Below are 24340 nucleotides of genomic sequence, written 5' to 3'. Positions count from 1 at the left end.
TTACTACACCAACTTCTAAATGCCTTTGAAGAATTTCAGCATCATAATAGAGGTTAATTGAGTGGGGGGTTGAGGCAGTGGGGGGTTTTCGGAGTTTTGAACAAGTATATCTTGAGACAAATGACAGCCTTAACAAAAAGACTACCCATCTGTAACATAATATACCTTACACATAACAATCTTTCACTGAGCAATAGACAGTACATAGATGGTGCTTCATGATCTCTATACTCTGGATACTATTCAGGCTTCCTGCCATTGTAAACAATCAGATCTAGACAACTGTTGTGTCAAAGATGAGTACAAGAAACCGGCTTGGAAAATAATGAATGAATTTGGTTCACACCATTTTCAGTTCACTTTAACTGCAAACTGGGCTCGCACACAACATACTCCTGAGAGTAAACAATATGGATCTTTGACAATGATATGATGAGTAAAGGCGGGACACCTGTATAAGTCCTGGTTTATATATATATATCTAGATTATCCAAAAAGTGATGTACGATTCGGACTACACAATAATCATGTGTTTATAATCACTGTCAATTAATGATGACTCAAAGCGACAAGCATTTCCAGAATCAGGAATCTCAACTAAAGCCAGAGTCTCCGGTCAGCTACCAGCTATATCATAACCACGTGTCTATCAGCAAATTCCTTAATGTTTGTCAATATTACTCAACTAGTCAAAATGTCACTAGCGCTTCGACATATCATCTTCCCATTATATAACACTAAATTTTCCCTATACATTATGTTTATCTAGATTCGGACTTTGTATACAGCTTAAAAAACTGTTCAGGAACACATCATTATTTCAAACCACCATAGTTAATCTGTCATGACATATATGTATCTAACCTTTTTCAGTATGAGGACGTAAACTTTCTTTGTGAATATTTGTCATGTTTTCACAAGAGTCATGTAAACAAAAAAAGTTGGTGTTTGCAGGAACATCATGAAATTGGTATCTGTTGAACAATCTGTGTAGGAATGAGTTAAAATTGGTATCTGTTGAGCAATCTGTGTAGGAATGAGTTAAAATTGGTATCTGTTGAACAATCTGTGTAGGAATGAGTTAAAATTGGTATCTGTTGAACAATCTGTGTAGGAATGAGTTAAAATTGGTATCTGTTGAGCAATCTGTGTAGGAATGAGTTAAAATTGGTATCTGTTGAACAATCTGAGGAAATTTGTAAAAGTTGGTTTCTGTTGACCAGTCTGGGCATCAACAGGATGATCTGAACCCTTGCCCATGGATGGTAAGTCTGAACAACAGGATGATAACCCTTCCCATGAGATGGTATCAATCTGAACACGTTGATGGTATCAATCTGAACACGTTGATGGTATCAATCTGAACACGTTGATGGTATCAATCTGAACACGTTGAAACAGGCAACTGGTACAATCCACAGAAGAATCATCAGGGAAGCCAACATACACTGCAGCTGAGAACTGGCAACAACACAATATTTGCTCATTACTCCAGATTACCCATAAAATATTGGCAAATACAAGCACAGTATATCACCTTTCAGTAAACACTAGCAAATTCAGTGCCAGCACCATATGTTGGATATGCCATACTTTCTGCCACCACAGAAAGACCAGCGGGCGCCATGGTACTCTCACAGCTGGCCTCCTTGGCCATGGCAGCAATGTCTGTCATGAGTGAGTGAGTGAGTGAGTGGGACCACTTTGAATGGTATTCCAGTTATATCACGGCTTTATGTGGGAGGGACGCCCAAAGTGACGTAGGTCTCAGTCAGTTACCTATTTTGTGAAACCCGAAAACACAGGTATGGAGCTGACAAACCTAGAAACCAAATTTAGCTGAACTGGGATTCAAACACACAACCATAGGTTTCTAGTGTGCCCTTTGGATTTAAGAAAGAATTGTGATGCTTCCATCATGACTGAGATACCGATCAATAATGCTGATAATGTGATTACTCAAGGTCATTATGCCAAACACAGTGTTGGTCGAAGTATCTGGTCCTAATTCAACACTTGAGATGCTCAGGGCACAAAAACACCATTTCATAGAACCATGCTGGGATTTGAACCCAGAACCTTCAATGTTGCACTTTGATGCTATTTAACTGTGAATATTTAACATGACACAAATGTCAAGATACTGCTTCATAATATGCTATATACTTAGCAGGCTTCCAACATGACCACCTGCAGCTGAACATATAATGTGGCATCATAAAATCTAAGTATAGATCAAAGAGGTTAACCACACTAGAGACCAACCTGGAACTCTATTGTTCTGTCAACATGAGTGTTACTTCCACAATACAACAAGCAGAAAGCAGTAAACACGAGGGGCGGTGGGGTAGCCTAATGGTTAAAGCGTTGGCTCGTCACGCCGAAAACCCGGGTTCGAATCCCCACATGGGCACAATGTGTGAAGCCCATTTCTGGTGTCCCCAGCCGTGATGTTGCTGGAATATTGCTAAAAAGCGGCGTAAAACCAAACTCAGTCAGTCAGTCAGTCAGTAAACATGTATAATGACAGATTGTTATAGTTCAAAATCAGGACAAAGGTCAACAGCATCAACAGGTTAAAACTGACATTTATTTGTCCGTGTATATACACACATCATTTTGAACATTACGATAAGTGTAGTTCAGTAAAATGTCAGGTGAATTATATCAGTCGAAATATAAACAAACTTTCACTCCTGGAGTCAGTGTCCTTAGTCTGTTGGACAACACAAATCACAACACAATTTAGTATTGACACTGAATTCTATCATTTTGTGACACGCTGCAACCTTCCCAAGACATGTACAGGAATTTGAATCTTAACATATGACTAAGTGAGTGAGTGAGTGAGTGAGTGAGTTTGATGCCACTTCAAATGGCATGTCGGTCACAGCAATAATAAGCTTTAATTGGAGTGATGCAAATTGTTGGGGTGCATCAAATTTAAGGAAATCATCAAGCTTAACAGTCCTGACAAGTCAAAGAAAACAACAAGAATAAATCTGGAAGCAATGATCATGATAAGCTTATCCTAAACAACTAGGGGGTACAACTCTGCTGAACACATTGCTACAAATTAAACCACAATCATACACTTCTCTTACATGAATCCTTACAACATGCAAGTTTAACTGACAAGAAAGTAATTTGAGATACAGCTGTACTTGACATAGATTCCCACAACTTCATTGATCACCTCTGTTTTCATTAAATCGATCCCCTTCATTCTGAGAATTATACAATAACAAAATCTAAACAACTGAGATGTCACAAGACGACATGTCACAAAACAAACACCAAAATCTTTGATCTTTTCTGATCAACATCAACTTCCAAGTGTTGTACAGGGATAGAATCTTGGTGACATGTTGAAGCAGAACTTCTGACCCACTTAACTACCTATGCTTGGGTATGGCGCACCTCAACCAGAGTCCCAGAACAGGCTGCTGGATTCACCAATAACCATATATTGATTTCTGCACAATAGCTGCATATGGAGGACCAACAGCGGGATAATACACCTGGCTGGCTGTAGTCTGCACCCATTCCACCACCACTTTACCTGGAGTTATTTAATTGCTATCAACCAAACAGGTGTACCTCTGGAACCATGAAGATTAATGTCTAAATCTACAGGCCGATTCCAAGATAAAATACACTACAAAAATACATTTTCTTCAGTAAGTGTCAGTATCAGACCTCAGTAGTAGTAAGTCTATCAAACCATAGCTATATAATACCGGCTTGATATTTACCATTCAAAGTCATAGATCCAGACACACACACTAACAACACGGCTATATAAAGCAGTCATAATGGAACAACTCAGCAAGCACAAATAATGACTTACGAATAACATCAGTGATAAAACTGCCTTAGATCATGCAAGCGTTAAGTCCGAGATGCTACTTCCCTACACAGTTTGCATGGTGTAAGAACATGCCTGCATCAGCTAGAAGCTCCTACCTGAACTGGTGCCACTGTAAGACATGCTGGCAGGTATATATCCTCTGTGATGTGCGTATCAACTGAGTGGGATATACGAGGTATAGCACCGTGTGGTATGTAAAGAGGTACACAATAGTCCGTGGGCCTGAGCGCTGTCGCTGCACCTCTCTCCGACACCAATAATAACACACAAGAATGTCCTAATGAAACGTAATTGTGCTGGAATGTTTTAAGTACTGCAACAATCACAACTGTTGGTTAAGTCAGCATACTGGGGTGCACTAACAAAAAACCTCATGTTTTCATGGTTTTATTGGATTAATATAACAGTTTTCATACGCAAGCTGTCTTTCTTCACTCAGAACTTTTCCTTGTTACAGCATCTTTGAAATGAAGAATGAAGTATATTTAACTTTTAGATGCATTAACCACAAGTTACTTTTCTCTTTAAGTACAATCCTTCATTTTTCTTTTCTACACAAGATGTGAAATCAGTCCAGATAAACACCCCATGAATGCCAGCCTCCTATGAATCTTAATTCCATAAATAGGGGACTCTATGAAATCTTGTTTACAAGTTTGGTTCAACAGGCATCTGACTGCTGTGAAAAGAATGACTGATACACATGTGATTAGCATACTGTGACATTATCTGTGAGAGTTCTAATTACACTCGACAGCCAGATAGCAACATATTCTCACTGGAGAGAGACACAGGGCATGTATTCTCCAATGGGAAGCTTCCTCTCGTCTGGTTAGTGTAGAAACCGTTGTAAAACATGGTGATAATGCACCAACATTTGATCCCATCTTGTACTACGTGCAGTTATAACACAGTCTGACGTAAAGTACATAAAACATGCCACTGCAGTCAAAGCAGTACCAGCAAGTGTATCAACTCAGTGTACTTAAAGAAATGTAATGATTGTAGCATGCTTTGTAGGAATATCGTGGGATAAAGTGTGTTCAAACATAAGCTCTGTTGGAGTAACATAACAAATACAAGCTCTGTCAGAGTAATACAGAGAATGTAAGCTCTGTTTGAGTAAAATTACAAGTAACTCCTGTTTAGATCACAACAAAAATATTCTTTTGGAGTACCAAACCTTGGGTGCGGGTAATATTCAGGAGCGGGTAATAGTGCCAAAAATACGGTAATACTGCAAATGTAAGCTCAGCTGGAGTAAAAGAGCAAATAAAACCTGTGAGAATAATAAATGAAAATATGCTCTGTTGGAGTGAAAAAACAAATATAACCACGGTACAGCTTAAATAAAAAAGTAAATATAAGCTCTGTCCCATTTCTGCAGCAATTTTAAGCTCTGCAATACAGCCAATGTAAGCTGTTTGAGTAATACAAACAAAAGAAGCAATGTTGGGGTAATATGACCCATATCTCCTCTTTCAGCAATAAACTGACTACATTGTTCCAGGTCTACAGAATACGGCAAACATATCAGTGTACATTCTCTTCCCACAGAGGTAACTCCTGTCATGTCTTCCTATGTAACCTCTGTTCTAATACGGCCATATTTCCCGGTTCTCGTAAAATCCCCTATCGGCAAAAGATCGCAACACAAATTATCTCCCTTCTTTCTATCCAATCAGAACACGTGTTACATCGACTTAGATTCAACTTGACTAACACAAGCAAATATGAGGCCACAAATATCCCCCCATCTGCCGGGGACTTGTGTTGATGTTACACACAAGACGTTTAATGGCTAGCTTGTCCGTTGTCAACGAGGGCGATGGACACGCCACTGATCCGCCATAACATGACTGAGTTCTGTCTAGAAGAAACGTTTGCGCATCGCGCAGGGGAAGAGGTTTAGTTTTCTCGAAGTATACGGAAATTACCGAGGCCTTGCGAATGATCACTTTTGAAACAACCTCGCTGATTGCACAACTAAATCTGATTGCCTCCAATCACGAGTCTTGAACGCTCACACCATGAAAGGGACGTATTAGAACAGAGGTTACGTAGGAAGATATGACAGGAGTAACCTCTGTGGGAAGAGAATGATCAGTGTACTGTTGGTACAAAAAAGTAGAAATACAGTACAGCTCTTGTAATATCAGATGAAATGCAGACACAGCCTAATTTGTCCAAAGTTCTCATTGGCTAATGAGATAAGAGGTGAAATACTGTTACAATTAACTGTTATATTCTTAGATACCAGATAGGCAATTCTAACTGTCTTGGTTTTGTTATATACACATCATGGTACTATGGTGGTCGAGAAAGAAGATGAATGAAGTCCACAGATATTTAATTAAATTGGGAGTACTATGGCATCGTGCTATTGATGGATTGCCCTTCGATGACTGGGCTACTTTGATACTACAACTAGGCCAGAAACTTGAACAAGGATGAAAGGTATTTCACTCTTCAGACAAGTTTTCCTCATTGAGCCAACATTAATCTTCCCTTTAAACCCTCGAGTAGGCTTAAAGACACAGCTTTAAAGATTCTTTGTGGAACTTAATTGTAATTAATGTTCCCTCGATAATAGATATCTCACAACACAGAACTGATAAAGGCATTGGTCCAGAATCATGCTCCTTTTTTAAAATGGATTTTGTTTGATGAATCCAATAACAAATTTAAAGTATTCAGACAAAAAATCCAGATCTCAACTTAATTCATTAATCATGATAATGCTGAGGATTCCTACTGGCCTCCAAGCAGCGGACTCGCAGAGTGGATCCAAACAAACAAGTAATCATTCATGTCCAATGAAAACCTCCTAAGTCTACAAAGTGCTGAGGAATATGGGTTTGAGTGGACATTGATGTCACGCTACTTCTGTGTAGAACAAAAGTCAACAACAAATCGGTGTGTAATCTCAGGCAGCCATTACACTGATGGGGCTACACACACAGACTGAGGAATTGGCTTTCTATCTCCAATAACCAAGGAAAACCTTTGATCCAATTCTTGAGATGGTAGCAAATATGCACTAATTATCACTGTACTCGCTTGACATAACTATTACTTGTAACCATGGTAACTACAGAAAATACTGTTTGCTAACATCTGCATTATAATCTTCTGAAATGATTCAAAGTTAATATGCAGAAAATAGGATGTTCCACCAAGTAGCATAACATTTCATGCACTGTCAGGAATCAATTTAAGGAACCCGATTTAACTTTAACCATGTGCATGTTGACATAAAAACCTCATTGCACCAGACAAAACCTGGTTGCACCACATAAGACCTAACTGCACCAGACAAAACCTGGTTGCACCAGACAAAACCTAGTTGCAAAAGACAAAACCTAGTTGCACCACATAAAACCTAACCACACCAGACAAAACCTTGTGCCAGACAGAACCTTGTGCCAGACAAAACCTTGTGCCAGACAAAACCAGGCTGCACCCATTATTTTATCAAAGCCTCAAAGTATCCCCAGTATGATGACGTCAAGCCCCCCAAAACATGATAAATTACAAATAACACAGGCATTACTGATGCAGTAAGGGAAATATAGCTCATGGCATTGAATGTGACCAATGCTATGTGGACGGGCGGGACAAAAGATTAAAATATTTCGACATGCACTTGGAGCATGTGTACCTAAATATTAAGTTCTATATTTCAGTAACTAAACAAGACTAGTGCATGTTTTGTACAGGTAAATCAAGCCCTGGAATTAGAGTGGCAGATACTACCTAGAGCCCCTTATCCTGAATCAAAACTATAAGTGCAGTAAAACTTCAAGCTCTTTACAAATGTTATCTGAAATAGGGCAGCTTGTCACAATCGTAACCCCCATTTAGTAACTCTGTGAAACAATGCAGAAGTGCAATAAAAAAAGATGTTAAAAAAAAAGATGTAAGATGTACAAAACCATTCATACATATTCAGTTATATACTGAGTAAAACAAATAAAGCATCACAGGAAAATTCAAGCGTTCCTTTAATATTTTCCAGTTTTCATCACCACAGTGCTATTCAAAGCTGTGATGAAAACTGGAACATATTAAAGGAACGCTTGAATTTTCCTGTGATCCGTTATTTGTTTCTCTCAGTATATGTAATAATAATAAAGAAACCTTGATTCTTTTCAGTTTAAACAGAATTTAAATAGAACTTGATACCTGTAAACTAACTAGCCACTTCTACACTAAAACGTGCATGTCAATACACAGATCAATGAACACAATGGATGCCAATATCTCACAAGGGTCCTAATTAAGATAAGAGGTATCAAATCTATATTGACACTACCTTAAATTTCAACACACAGAAAGACTATCCAAACTATTCCAAACAGGAGGATTTAGTGCTGATATGCATTCTGCCAGGACTACAGATGCCCCAGAAAAATATGTCCAGATATTGAAATTTGATGCTTCACTTTATAGACTGAATGCTGATGTCAGCACTTCCATGGCAGAATCAACAATTGATGATGTAAGATCCTTGTTGTAGAGGTTTACTGCTGCACTTGTCGATCCCCAGGAACCATGTCACGTGACCGTGTCAGCCCACCTGACCCTCACATTAGACATTACATCACTCAGAATGAGTGAGTGCGTATGGTTTTACACATCTTTTAGCAATATTCCAGCAACATCATGGCAGGGGACACCAGAAATGGGCTTTACACAATGTATCCATTTGGGGAATTGAACCCGGGCCTACGGCATGATGAGACATTACATCACTCAGAGTGAGTGAGTGCATATGGTTTTACGCTGCTTTTAGCAATATTCCAGCAACATCATGGCGGGGGACACCAGAAATGGGCTTTACACAACGTACCCATTTGGGGAATTGAACCAAGGCCTTCGGCATGATGAGCAAATGCTTTAACCACTAGGCTACCCCACCTCCCCATCACTCAGAGTGAGTGAGTGACAAGAAGCTGAAACTAGGTTTCAAACCCACATTTCCAATATATCTAAGGGAGGTAAGTATGCACAGCAAATTGCAAAATACTTTTCAGACAACCTGAGGGAGGGGGGCACTGATACCCATAGATCCTCGTTGAGATAAGTACTCTGACATGTCGGCTAATGACAAGGGGAATGCTGTTCATCAAACCAAGGTGAGCTACATCCCTGGCCCAGCGATGACCTCAAATAATCTGTGGGCGGTGGGGTAGCGTTGATGACCTCAAATAATCTGTAATCAAATCATGGTGTTCCTGTCCTGACAAAGTAATCAAATCATGGTGTTCCTGTCCTGACAAAGTGCTCTGTCAGACTGGAGGATGAAAACAGTATGTGTAGGCAGAAAGCACTAAGAACACAGTGTCCAGTGACAGCAGACAGGGGTACACGGAGCTGCTATTACTGCACAGATATATCACCTGTAACTTGCTACTTCTGTAATCACTTCCTTGCTGTTTGGGAACATTTTCACATGGAGACAGAAACCTCTCAGAAGTATCATGGGGACATTCTGGGGATCTTATTCTGAGACAATAGGTGCCCTCAGAAAGGGTACATGTTACCATGTGTTCTTGCAGACAACAGGTGCCCTCAGAATGGTTACATGTTACCATGTGTTTACTTGCAGACATGTGCCCTCCTTGCAGACAACATGTGCCCTCAGAAAGGGCATATGTAACCATGTGTCATTGCAGACAACAGGTGCCCTCAGGAGGGGCACATGTAACATGTCCTTGTAGACAGCAGGTGCGCGCCGAATAGTGTACAAGTAACCTTGCAGACAATAGGTGCCCTCAGTATTTGAAAATGTAACCTTGCAGACAGGTGCTTGCTGAAAAGTGTACATGTAACCTAGCAGACAGCAGGACCAATAGACAAATCTGGTCAAGACTTTCTCCAATACCAACAGACATATCTGGCCAAGACCTTCTCCAGGACCTTTAGACATATCTGGCCAAGATCTTCCCCAGGACCTATAGACATACCTGGCTAAGACCTTCTCCAGGACCTACAGACATATCTTTCAGAGATCCTTCTCCAGAAAAACAGATATATCTTTCCAAGACCTTCTCCAGGAAAAACAGACATATCTTTCCAAGATCTTCGAGGATCTTTAGACATATCTGGCCAAGACCTTCCCAGGACCTACAGATATATCTGGCCAAGACCTTCCCAGGACCTACAGATATATCTTTCCAGGACCTTCTCCAGGACCTTTAGACATATCTGGCCAAGACCTTCTCCAGGACCTACCTACATATCTGGCCAAGACCTTCACCAGGACCTACCTACATATCTTTCCAAGAACTTCTCCAGGACCTTTAGACATATCTTTCCAAGATCTTCTCCAGGACCTTTAGACATATCTGGCCAAGACCTTCTCCAGGACCTACAGACATATCTGGCCAAGACCTTCTCCAGGACCTACAGACATATCTGGCCAAGACCTTCTCCAGGACCTACAGACATATCTGGCCTAGACCTACAGACACACACTGTTCACATCCAACACAACCTCAAGCGTTCCATCTCTGACTTACCTATATCCCTATTTCAAATTGTTTTCAAGGTAAACCATCCAGAATTAGCTTTTTCTGTAATTGGCTGACACGACAGCTGCCTATATTGATGTACCAACAAATTGCCTGCTTGTTATATATCAAGTGTTGCCCGTTTAGCCCAAACAAAACATTATTTATCAGTCTCAGAAGTCTTTACACCTTATCTGGCATTGGTGCTCTGTGTTAAGAAATCTGATTAAACATTTACAGTTTCTGGAATGTTTTCACAATCTGAAGACTAGAAGATTAAAAATACATGAACTAAGTCTATTACCCAGATATAAAGATCCTCACACTTGCGTAATTAGCTGTATGAGATTTAATGTCAATATTGAGTTTGGATTAAAGCAAAACCAGAGTGCAAAAAAGGACCAAATGTAATTTATACACAGTTAATATCAGACTTGGTGTCAACACTGACGATTGGTGCAGCACCAAAATAAACTTGTTTATAGCGTGTACCGAAAATAGAACTTTTTTCCTCTTGTACTTTCCACAAAGTTCTGCAGCATAAGTCTGACCAAAGTAAATACATGCCACAATAGGATCATATTCTAAATGTTTGTGAAAACAACTCACCGCTTACACAAGTGTAAATATACATGTTTCGTCTGATATCACACAGCAGTAGTCCTGTTAAATGAAAGGTGCCTGTAAACCTAACAATCAAGTGATGGACAATGAGATTCACTGACGTGAGACGGCATTTACTAATCTTGTTGACACTAAAATCTGTGTGTTAGTTTGTAACCACAAAGCAGTACCATCAGTGATGTCCATTAGTATCCAAGGACTGCTGTTAGTGAATGAGTGAGTGAGTTTAGTTTTACGCCACGTTAAACCCAATTTCACATCACCTCCTGTTGCAAATTTTGATTTTCAGAAGGTAGATGTAATAGTTCTTCTGTAAAAGTTTATTACCATTGTTTCCTGTGAGGATTACAGGTCCAAATGGGTTCCTAAAACACCCTTCGGTGTCATGAATGAGTGAGTGATTATAGTTTTACGCCACACTCGGCAATATTCCAGCTATATGGCGGCAGTCTGTAAATAATCGAGTCTGGACCAAACAATACAGTGATCAACAGCATGAGCATCGATCTGTGCAATTGGGAACCGATGACATGTGTCAACCAAGCCAACAAGCCTGATCACCCAATCCTGTTAGTCGCCTCTTACAACAAGCATGGGTTACTGAAGGTTCATTCTAATCCAGACCTTCACGGGTTACATCCTGAACAGACCATGCACATGTCATTGAATTTGAAGTGTCTGTACTGCTGCCAGTAGTGTCTCTCTGTGTATTGAAGTCAAGAATCATGCCTTCCCAACTAACTGAATGTCATCTCATCACACTACACTCAATATCATCACAAATAAAAAACTACAAATACAAAAAGAGCTCATATTAAATAACTTATTAGTTGCATCCAGAAAACTAGTATTATGTTTTTATACCTAATATTAATAATTCTGTTCTAATTATTTTCCTGTCAAATTAACGAAAGCTATTTATTTAGAGTCACACATGAACATCTTCAAAAGCTACAAGGGGTGGTGTTGTACCCTAACTGTTAAAGTGGTCATCATTGAGATGACCAGGCGCCGATTTCTCGAAACAAACTTAAGTCTGAGTTTTGCATTTCCCAGAATGAACTAAACTCGATAGTAAACTCAAACACAGTAGACAGTTTGAGTCTGGTGGATAGATTACTTAAGTTGTTTGGGCTCTTTTATTTAAAAAATGCAGTTGAGTTTAAAATTCAGCTGTTTCAAATTTTCAAACTCAGTTTGAAATTTGAGTAAACATTTAAGTTAGTTTCAAGAAATCGGGGCCAGGTTTGATTCTCCACATGGATAAATGTCTGAATCCATTACTTGTGTCACCTGCCATGTATTTAAACAATCAGTACTTTACTGAGAAAGAGTATAACATAACATACATTACATTTACATGTCATATACACAGATGAGAAATAATTTACTGTTTGTAACTATTTGCACGGAGACAGAGAGACAGGATCCTGGAAAATTAATACAACTGTAGAAACCCCATCAAAATGGACATGAAACGAATGAAACATGCATCATGGCCGCCAAGCTGTGAGCATCATGGCCACCAAGCTGTGAGCACCATATCCTTATCACAGAGGAGCACATGTTAACAGGGTCCAACCACACACTAACTGCTCCCTTCATTATATATTTAGAGATAAAACACTGTATTTATCTGACAATACCAAATCAATATTTTAACCAATTGAGCGAAATAACAAGAACTGCCATGACAACTTTTATTCTGCCTGAATACCACGATGTTTGGAGTAAACACGAGCATCATGAGTTTTAAAACATATAGTATGAGGATAGACAGGGCCTTCTGTAACGAGTGGATATATCGCTGTGGTCATTTACTAAATCCATGGCGATAGCAAAAAATGCTGTGTTCATATTTATTTTCATAACATGGGTTATTGACATTACTCACAAGTTCTCACAGTAAAATCATTTTGTATCCAACGATCAGTTTAATGACATCAAAGGTTGTATGAAAAGAACACCAATTCAAATATTTACATCAATAAGTAATATAGAAGAGTGATCAAGAATTTATACTAGAACAACATTCACTTTTGTTTTGTATACACAAATCAATTACTTGTATCCTGAATGGAAAACACAGCGTAAGTACTGATGCAATGGCACCAAGGCTTTACAATTGTCCTGAAAGTATTGACAGCTGAGAAATCAATACAGCCTATACTACAAACACGATTATGTGTAAATACTGACATCCCCAACAAATACCAATACATCAGTATTGATACTTCATCAATGAATAACCATAGCTCTCGTGTAAGCAGAGACTTCTAATCAATGAATACTTACAACCTAATTCCTCAACCAAGGGAGATCACACCAATTTCTTAACAATCCATCATTGTGTGAACAAATATACATTCACACAATAAAAACCTATCAGGCTGGCGGTTTTCATTAAGTGCCTGTCAGAACTGGTACATGTTCTATGAAACAAGGACCATTACATGAAAGCATTGATCAAACAGAACAAGGTATTTCTGTTTCCATTATTTGAACTCAATTCAGCGCCGGTATGTGCTATTGTTCCACTACAATCAGTGAACAGAGCAGCAAGTGATTCTACCGCTGAGACAGTCGATACAATGACCATCACCTTGAGCCAGCCCACCAGTCAACACGGGCCACAGTTGATGCGGAGAGTGTTTACTAACTAGTGCTTTAATTAGGAGTAATTTACAATGAGCAGTTTTCTAATCAATAAATATTGTTGCAGGAATGTTTAAACAGAATGAGATTTATGCTTGTTGGCAATAATTACAAACCCCCATCATCTGAATGACTTGTTGATCAATCTTTATTAGCCTATAGAAAATGTTAATAGCCCCAAACTGTCAAGTCAGCATTTTTTCTCTCAGTGCACTGGTGCGTGTTTTTTTATATTTCAAAGAATATCTCTTTCAGTTTCAGCTAAAGTGGAAGTTTCAGGTTTGAAAGTACAGTGTGTGTCACTTAGGAGGCTTATGTTGGTTTGTTTGTTTGTTTGTTTAACGCTGCACCCAGCAATATTCCAGCTATATGATGGCAGTCTGTAAATAATCAAGTCTGGACCAGACAATCCAGTGATCAACAGCATGAGCATCGATCTACATAATTGGGATACAATGACATGTGTCAACCAAGTCAGTGAGTCTGACCACATGATCCCGTTAGTTGCCTCTTACAACAAGCAAGGGACCAATTCTAACCCGGATCTTCATGGATTGGAGGCATCAGTCATACCACAAGGACAACAGAAATAAGTATAACATACAACAATAGACAGTCACAAACATAAATACACACCTGAAAAGCAACAAAATATGTCAACATGTTCATAATAAACAACTCATTACAACGCTGACAAAGCTGCTTCATCCTAGCTATAAATGTGAGAGTGAATGAGTTTAGCAATATTCCAGCAATATTCCAGCAATAGGGTGAGGGACACCAGAAATGGGCTTTACACATTGTATGCATGTGGGGAATCGAACCCAGGTCTTTGGCATGACGAGCAAACACTTTAACCACTAGGTCACTCATTCCAGTCATTAAAATACAACATATACTATCAAGATTCACCCAATAGATTCTAGATGTGATGTTATTTCCAGATGTTCAAATCAAAACAGATAGTGAACCAATATTAACAGAAAGACTTTGGAAAAGAACATTAAGAAGAAAAGATTATATTAAACATAAACCGTCCTTATCCCACACTGCAGCTTAGGGACATTTCTGTGGTTTGACCTACTTCCTGATGCACCAAGGACGACCGATATTCTTCCCCAGGCCACAGAAACATGCAGCTTTCAAATATATCATCCAACATACCTTCAGTGAGCACCTTGTGATCAGATGGACATCACACAAAACATAGTACTCCAATCTAAAACTATATCCTGTTTTAAAACGTAAGCAAGGACCTACCAGCATAGTCGTCTTCTTCCATGATGGCAACTAAGGAACATGACACTAAAAAAAGCTGGAATACTTCCCCCCAATAGTATGGTGGGTGAACCCTGCCAAGGAGTATGAATGACAACTAAAACAGACGAACACATCATTACCAGGACGGGAAGTGCCACAACATACCACTGACAATACCGATACCAACATCCACATAGTAGACCACCACAGAAATAGCATGGTGATGAGCATCCGAGGTACTAGTACCACAGGCTTGAGTGCTGTGGTGAGTATATGCTCTACTACAAGACTTGGACCTCACTATGTACACATCAAGGAGATTACTTTCCCAGGGGAATATCGCTTATCTACACTGCCTGTTGGCTCAGATGGAACTGATTCAGGGGTAGCCTTGTACAACAATGTTGTCATGTGTGACAATGTTGCAATGCATATGTGGAATAATTGTGTTATAACATGAGAATGCTTTATGGATATTCTATAGGTGATGTATCCATATGACAATTAGGTAAATGGAGGACTTGTTTGTGAAGAGGAGGATAAGAACTACCATATGGCCACGTGAGGAAGAACTACCATATGGCCACGTGAGGAGCAGGCCGATTCCAGGAACACCACCCTACAGTCTGTGGTGTGAAGGTGCTGGCAGCCATGTCTGTTGTGTTACACAGTGTACACACCTGATATCTGGACAGACCACCAACCTACAGATGTACCTGCGATACATACATTAATGTTTTCACCATCAACATTCCTCTTCAAGATTCAACAAACACTCTCTGTTTGTTTATTATTTTGACTAAACATGAGCTGCATCTGCATCGCTGAAAGTGCCACGTTTCCTCCTGATGTACGGCATCCAAATATTTGAGATGGGATATACTGTCAGAATCTCCAAAGTATTGCACAATACATCATACACCTGAACATACTTCGGAGAGCTTTCAAATTTAAAACTTAAAAGCTTAAAAAGCTTGTGACAAAAGTGACCTCATATACGAGAAAAAGACTGAATAATGCACAATTTTTCCATATTACCATAGTTAATGTGTTATCATGACAAACTAGTGATACGGAAGGTGTTCTTTAACTTCTCTTGAAGTCTTGATATAATAACTACAGTAACGGGAAGTCTTGATACAATAACTACAGTAACGGGAAGTCCTGATACAATAACTACAGTAACGGGAAGTCTTGATACAATAACTACAGTAACGGGAAGTCCTGATACAGTAACGCAATTGATACAATAACACAGTAACAGTAACGGGAAGTCTTGATATAATAACTACAGTAACGGGAAGTCTTGATACAATAACTACAGTAACGGGAAGTCTTGATATAATAACTACAGTAACGGGAAGTCTTGATATAATAACTACAGTAACGGGAAGTCTTGATATAATAACTACAGTAACGGGAAGTCTTGATATAATAACTACAGTAACGGGAAGTCTTGATATAATAACTACAGTAACGGGAAGTCTTGATATAATAACTACAGTAACGGGAAGTCTTGATATAATAACTACAGTAACGATATAATAACTACAGTAACGGGAAGTCTTGATACAATAACTACAGTAACGGGAAGTCTTGATACAATAACTACAGTAACGGGAAGTCTTGATACAATAACTACAGTAACGGGAAGTCTTGATACAATAACTACAGTAACGGGAAGTCTTGATACAATAACTACAGTAACGGGAAGTCTTGATACAATAACTACAGTAACGGGAAGTCTTGATATAATAACTACAGTAACGGGGAAGTCTTGATATAATAACTACAGTAACGGAAGTCTTGATATAATAACTACAGTAACGGGAAGTCTTGATATAATAACTACAGTAACGGAAGTCTTGATATAATAACTACAGTAACTTGGAAGTCTTGATATAATAACTACAGTAACGGGAAGTCTTGATATAATAACTACAGTAACGGAAGTCTTGATACAATAACTACAGTAACGGAAGTCTTGATATAATAACTACAGTAACGGGACAGTCTTGATATAATAACTACAGTAACGGGAAGTCTTGATATAATAACTACAGTAACGGGAAGTCTTGATATAATAACTACAGTAACGGAAGTCTTGATATAATAACTACAGTAACGGGAAGTCTTGATATAATAACTACAGTAACGGGAAGTCTTGATATAACTACACTACAGTAACGGATATAATAACTACAGTAACTCTTGATATAATAACTACAGTAACGGAAGTCTTGATATAATAACTACAGTCTTGATATAATAACTACAGTAACGGAAGTCTTGATATAATAACTACAGTAACGGGAAGTCTTGATATAATAACTACAACGGGAAGTAACGGGAAGTCTTGATATAATAACTACAGTAACGGGAAGTCTTGATATAATAACTACAGTAACGGGAAGTCTTGATATAATAACTACAGTAACGGGAAGTCTTGATATAATAACTACAGTAACGGGAAGTCTTGATATAATAACTACAGTATAATAACTACAGTAACGGAAGTCTTGATATAATAACTACAGTAACGGAAGTCTTGATATAATAACTACAGTAACGGGAAGTCTTGATATAATAACTACAGTAACGGGAAGTCTTGATATAATAACTACAGTAACGGGAAGTCTTGATATAATAACTACAGTAAGTACAGTAACGGGAAGTCTTGATATAATAACTACAGTAAGTCTTGATATAATAACTACAGTAACGGGAAGTCTTGATATAATAACTACAGTAACGGAAGTCTTGATATAATAACTACAGTAAATAACGGGAAGTCTTGATATAACTATAACTTGATATAATAACTACAGTAACGGGAAGTCTTGATATAATAACTACAGTAACGGGAAGTCTTGATATAATAACTACAGTAACGGGAAGTCTTGATATAATAACTACAGTAACGGGAAGTCTTGATATAATAACTACAGTAACGGGAAGTCTTGATATAATAACTACAGTAACGGGAAGTCTTGATATAATAACTACAGTAACGGAAAGTCTTGATATAATAACTACAGTAACGGGAAGTCTTGATACAATAACTACAGTAACGGGAAGTCTTGATACAATAACTACAGTAACGGGAAGTCTTGATATAATAACTACAGTAACGGGAAGTCTTGATATAATAACTACAGTAACGGGAAGTCTTGATATAATAACTACAGTAACGGAAGTCTTGATACAATAACTACAGTAACGGGAAGTCTTGATATAATAACTACAGTAACGGGAAGTCTTGATACAATAACTACAGTAACGGGAAGTCTTGATATAATAACTACAGTAACGGGAAGTCTTGATATAATAACTACAGTAACGGGAAGTCTTGATATAATAACTACAGTAACGGGAAGGAATTGGGTTATGTTAATTTCTTTTGAGTAGTATATTTGTAATGATGACAAAACTTGAAACACAAATGTACTTCAGCCAAAACAATGTTCTGCTATACAATCTAAGCATTTCAACATAATGGAAAGCCTTGTCTCAAATTTATCTCCCAACTGTGGTATAACATGGTCATTCGATATATCTCTGGGTGGCTCTTCATGAAGAAGGAGACATCACGCCATGGCAATCATAGAAACAGGCATACTGTACTCGCTATCGGTACTTTGTCTTCCTTTATTTCTAGACATCAGACTGAGACTGTAGTGTGACTGCTGTAATCTAGAATGATATATCAGCCTAAGCTCTATCAAACATACAAAGGGAGGACAAGGAAAAGTTCAGAACAGGTTGGCAAATACTGAGAAAGTAACGTTACAACAGTATTTCATAACTGTAAATAAATAAGAAAGTTAATGAACATCTGATAAATATAAAGAGACAGGAACTGGTCTGATGCCAATTTCATCCCCTGTGATAAATCATATGTATATTACCTGTTGGGGTGTCTATATAAGTTACAGATTGCCTGTAGTGTAATATTAGCTACAGAATATCTGTAGTGTCTATATAAGTTTCCACATGTTTTCACAATTTTCTAAGTTACAGGAGAGAATGGATTACTCTGAAAATGAGAGTCAATATTTTCCTGGCGGCAGTATAAATAGACCACAGCGGTTCCCAGAATGATCATAACAAATACCTGCTATAGATCAAGTCATATTTCCTCTGTAAGCCAAGGAAAACAAATACTGCGCTTACACAATCCAGGCGAAGAGTGAGTGAGTGAGTGAGTGAGTGAGTGAGTGAGTGAGTGAGAGTGAGTGAGTGAGGAGTGAGTGAGTGAGTGAGTGAGTGAGGAGAGTGAGTGAGTAGTGAGTGAGTGAGTGAGTGAGTGAGTGAAAACACTGATCTAATCAGCATGTAGTCAGTAGCACAGATAAGTGAAATATTAACGGTTAAAAACCTGTGATCAGTGACAACATGTTTCTGAAATATAAGCAGTATATTGTTACACAAGTTACTGCAGTTTTCTTCAGCACTACTCAATAATATACCCAATAGCTTATCAATAAGAACAACTCACCAAATATGTGACAAGATCTAGAGACTGTAACTTACATACACATGTTTTACTCCACTATCTCTGTCAAAAATCAAAGGAATCCAGGTAATTTTTGTTTCTCAATGCCAAAATACAGAAAAAATCAGGTTCATAAATTTGGTCTGGTAAATTAAAGAAGGATTAGGAAAGTTGACTGTGACAAATTCCACTGTGGTCATATAAAGCACGTCAAGCTTTACAAACTGTCAGAGATATCTTTCACTGGTTTATATGGCTGTTTATTCTTGAAGCACATGTCTCCAAGATGAAACAACACGCACTCACATACAACTATTTTTTACATTAATGTGTCAAAACAAGCAATACATATAATAATTTTTTTAGCTTCATGAAATTATGGACTGTGCTTAAAAAAATCAACAAGAAATGAAATCTTGTACTTAAAATATAAAATTTTATCAGCAGGATATATCAGGACTGAAGTAAAGCAAGCTGAGGTAAATGCATCCTCGATAATCTCCAGGGTATACGTTCCGATAAATCTCCACTATACCCTGGATGCATCTATGGCTCGAGCCGATGATTTTATTACCTCCCTTTGCTGGCTCCGCATTCTCACAGTAGCCAATCAGCTCAGTCGCCGTTACAACTGCGCTTGCCAGTGTCAACAAAGATAGCGGTCGCAGTCGCGAAAGTTTGCTCGCAGTGCGACTCAGATTTTGGGGAAAAACAGACAAATTGACAGGTCTGAAATCTTAAAAAAATATATCTAACTCCTTCTACCTCTTTCAGAGCACCTCTGCAACAATATATTATTGTGTTGCCAAGTTTAATCAGTTAGATATTTAAAAAGCAAAAGTGACTTGTGATTGGTACGCTCAACTTCCCAGCGTAGACACATGATTGGATAAAAAGCTTGATGTGGGAGTATACAGTTATATCACTGTGTGTTAGCTTGATGTGGGAGTATTACAGTTATATCACAGTGTTTCAGCTTGATGTGGGAGTATTACAGTTATATCACTGTGTGTCAGCTTGATGTGGGAGTATTACAGTTATATCACTGTGTGTCAGCTTGATGTGGGAGTATTACAGTTATATCACTGTGTGTCAGCTTGATGTGGGAGTATTACAGTTATATCACTGTGTGTCAGCTTGATGTGGGAGTATTACAGTTATATCACTGTGTGTCAGTTATATCACTGTGTGTCAGCTTGATGTGGGAGTATTACAGTTATATCACTGTGTGTCAGCTTGATGTGGAGTATTACAGTTATATCACTGTGTGTCAGCTTGATGTGGAGTATTACAGTTATATCACTGTGTGTCAGCTTGATGTGGGAGTATTACAGTTATATCACTGTCAGCTTGATGTGGGAGTATTACAGTTATATCACTGTGTCAGCTTGTGTGGGAGTATTACAGTTATATCACTGTGTCAGCTTGATGATGTGGAGTATTACAGTTATATCACTGTGTGTCAGCTTGATGTGGGAGTATTACAGTTATATCACTGTGTGTCAGCTTGATGTGAGTGTTATATCACCGTGTGTCAGCTTGATGTGGGAGTTACAGTATCATGTGGTCAGCTTGATGTCAGTCAGTATTACAGTTATATCACTGTGTGTCAGCTTGATGTGGGAGTATTACAGTTATATCACTGTGTGTCAGCTTGATGTAGGTAGTATGTGGGACAGTATTACTGTGTGTCTATATCAGCTTGATGTGAAGTTATATCACTGATTACAGTTATGTGTGTGTCAGCTTCGATGTGGGAGTATTACAGTTATATCACCGCAATGTCAGCTTGATGTGGGAGTAGTATTGGCAGTTATATCAGATGTGGGAGTATTACTTATATCACACTGTGTGTCAGCTTGATTGATGGGGAATTATTACAGTTATATCACTGTGGAGTGGGAGTATTACAGTTATATCACTGTGTGTCAGCTTGATGTGGGAGTATTACAGTTATATCACTGTGTGTCACTGATGTGGGAGTATTACAGTTATATCACTGTGTGTCAGCTTGATGTGGGAGTATTACAGTTATATCACAGTTAAGCTTGATGTGGGAGTATTACAGTTATATCACTGTGTTCAGCTTGATGTGGGGGAGTATTACAGTTATATCACTGTGTGTCAGATTGATGTTGGAGTATTACAGTTATATCACTGTGTGTCAGCTTGATGTGGGAGTAGTATATCACTGTGTGTCAGCTATGTGGTTATATCACTGTGTGTCAGCTCACACTGTGTGTCAGCTTGATGTGGGAGTATTACAGTTATATCACTGTGTGTCAGCTTGATGTGGGAGTATTACAGTTATATCACTGTGTGTCAGCTTGATGTGGGAGTATTACAGTTATATCACTGTGTGTCAGCTTGATGTGGGAGTATTACAGTTATATCACTGTGTGTCAGCTTGATGTGGGAGTATTACAGTTATATCACTGTGTGTCAGCTTGATGTGAGAGTATTACAGTTATATCACTGTGTGTCAGCTTGATGTGGGAGTATTACAGTTATATCACTGTGTGTAAGCTTTGAAGTGTGCATATTTCTGTTACATTGCTTTGAGGCAGATTGCATTTTTCAGTCTGACATGTGAGGAAACCAATGGTGCTGACAAACCTTGAACAAGATCAGGCTGAATCTACGATTCAAACCCAATATCCTTACATATCTGGCAGGCATAAGGGAGACAACTCTGGATGTTGAACTACATGACCACAGGCAACTGTGCCACCCCAGCAGGCTCCAGACTCAGAATATGCTACATGTAACAACAAACAATATTCACTCTCCAAACCATATGCAGAATGCCCGTATATATTTAAAGACATATAAATATTACACAGTAGATACAGCAAGATGCCCATCAGGTATTGCTTTACAGAAACTTTGCAGTGCAATTGGGCTTCAGACTATCAGATCTAATATTTGTTCACATTTACGCTATCTGTCATATGACACTGTGTATAAAAGCAGTGGGTAGCAAGTGGGGAGTTAAGCTTGGTGTTGCAGTGCATCCGATAAGATACTACTTTCCCTATGACTTACAGCCCTCCCACAGCACCATCAGGTAAACCTATCTGCCAAAAGGTGGATAAATATTTACTACAGCTCAGCTCTAACACATGTGTCAGGCAAACACAGCAACATGCCAAAAGAAGCTCCAATCAAGGCGCCTGTTGGAACCAGACCATAGAATTTAAGTCTCTTCTTGATAAACACTGACCAGAATCATGCAATATAATGGAGTGAGTGAATGAGTTTAGTTTTACGCCGCACTCAGCAATATTCCAGTTGTATGGCGGCGGTCTGTAAATAATCGAGTCTGGAGCAATATAATGGAAGTTCCATTTTACAGAAGATATTTAACAGAAAAATATCATCCTGTATATTTCAATTGGAATTTTGGGAACTCAATAATCTCTTCCTTGACTGATTTTCTTTTAGAGTGAGCTGGTACTACTGAGTGAGTGAGTGAGTATGGTTTTACGCCACTTTTAGCAATATTCCAGCAATATTCCAGGTTTCCCTGTACCTTACTATCACAACTGCAGCATCAAAGCAGTTGTAGACTAATCTATCACCTCTTTTTTCAAATCACCTTACAATTTTTATTATTCTCCATTCCACCTTACAATAGATAACCTGGACCCATTCATCATTACTGGTGCAGGGCCAGCCATCTGAGGTGCCACAATTTGCTGCGCAGAGTTGCATCCCTTGAGCACATCGATGATCATAGGTTTGAAACGGAGTTCGAGCCAGTGTTTGTCGGTTTGTCAGCACCATAACCATGTTTTCCTCTGACGGTAATCTGACATGCTGTGATACAAATGGAATGCCATTCAAAGGAGCATTAAACCCAACTCACTCACTCACCATCAAAGGTTTGAATGACGCCATGTAGAAAATAACCTACTTACAGAACATGACTTGCCATGTTTCATTTGGTCTAAAACATAACTGGGTATTTTGTGCAGCGTAATCACTGAATTCTCAAATTCTAATTACTAACTGAAATGTTTTTAAGCTTAATGTTCATCTTCTATACATTGACGTCATATCTATAAAAACACAAAGTCACAAATATCTGTCATATTGCTGGAAAACTACATTAAACAACAAACAAGCTTTCCAGTACAACTGGTATTCTGAATTTCTGACAAAGGTAAAATTTATCAAATGATTAATGAGTTATGCTCGACAAAATTAAACTGCCCTAAATCTAAATTGACAAAATAAATGTGAATGGTGAAAGGCACCAGCGCTAGCCAGTTGGACATCCTTAGTTTCACAAAGAACAAAAGTACAGTTAATTTGCTGGACTGACCACATGACTACTTGATCAACTGACCACATGACTACTTGATCAACTGACTACATGACTATTTGATCAACTGACTACATGACTGCTTGATCAACTGACCACATGACTACTTGATCAACTGACCACATGACTACTTGATCAACTGACCTCATGACTGCTTGATCAACTGACCCCATGACTAGTTGATCAACTGATCGCATGACTGCTTGATCAACTGACCACATGACTACTCGATCAACTGACTGCTTGATGAACTGACCACATGGCTACTTGATCAACTGACCACATGACTATTTGTTCAACTGACCACATGACCACTTGATGAACTGACCATATGACTACTTGATCAACTGACTACTTGATCAACTGACTGCTTGATCAACTGACCACATGACTACTTGATCAACTGATCACATGACTACTTGATCAACTGACCACATGACTATTTGATCAACTGACTGCTTGATCAACTGACCACATGACTACTTGATCACATGACTACATGACTACTTGATCAACTGACCTCATGACTGCTTGATCAACTGACCCCATGACTACTTGATCAACTGATCGCATGACTGCTTGATCAACTGACC

The 24340-nt window shown here is 38.6% G+C and overlaps 1 protein-coding gene across 4 annotated transcripts in view; it reads right to left on the bottom strand.

Annotated features, from left to right (window-relative positions):
* LOC124274358 (Kv channel-interacting protein 4-like) overlaps nt 1-24340 on the bottom strand; it is a 462530-nt gene that overhangs the window by 399873 nt on the left and 38317 nt on the right. The window contains exon 1 of one of the 4 annotated variants that reach the window (XM_046709729.1): nt 3967-4072. The exons of the other annotated variants lie outside the window; for them this stretch is intronic. Within the exon in view, the coding sequence (XP_046565685.1) occupies nt 3967-3991 (25 nt within the window). The 5' untranslated portion in view covers nt 3992-4072. Of the gene's footprint in view, nt 1-3966; nt 4073-24340 lie in introns of those variants that run through there. 4 annotated transcript variants of the gene reach the window in all.

Source organism: Haliotis rubra, unplaced genomic scaffold (assembly GCF_003918875.1).
Source record: "Haliotis rubra isolate DU_JTF1 unplaced genomic scaffold, ASM391887v1 Scf19, whole genome shotgun sequence".
Taxonomy (NCBI): Eukaryota; Metazoa; Mollusca; class Gastropoda; order Lepetellida; family Haliotidae; genus Haliotis; species Haliotis rubra.
Note: the sequence above shows the minus strand (reverse complement) of the source record. Positions and strands in the feature narration are given on the sequence as shown.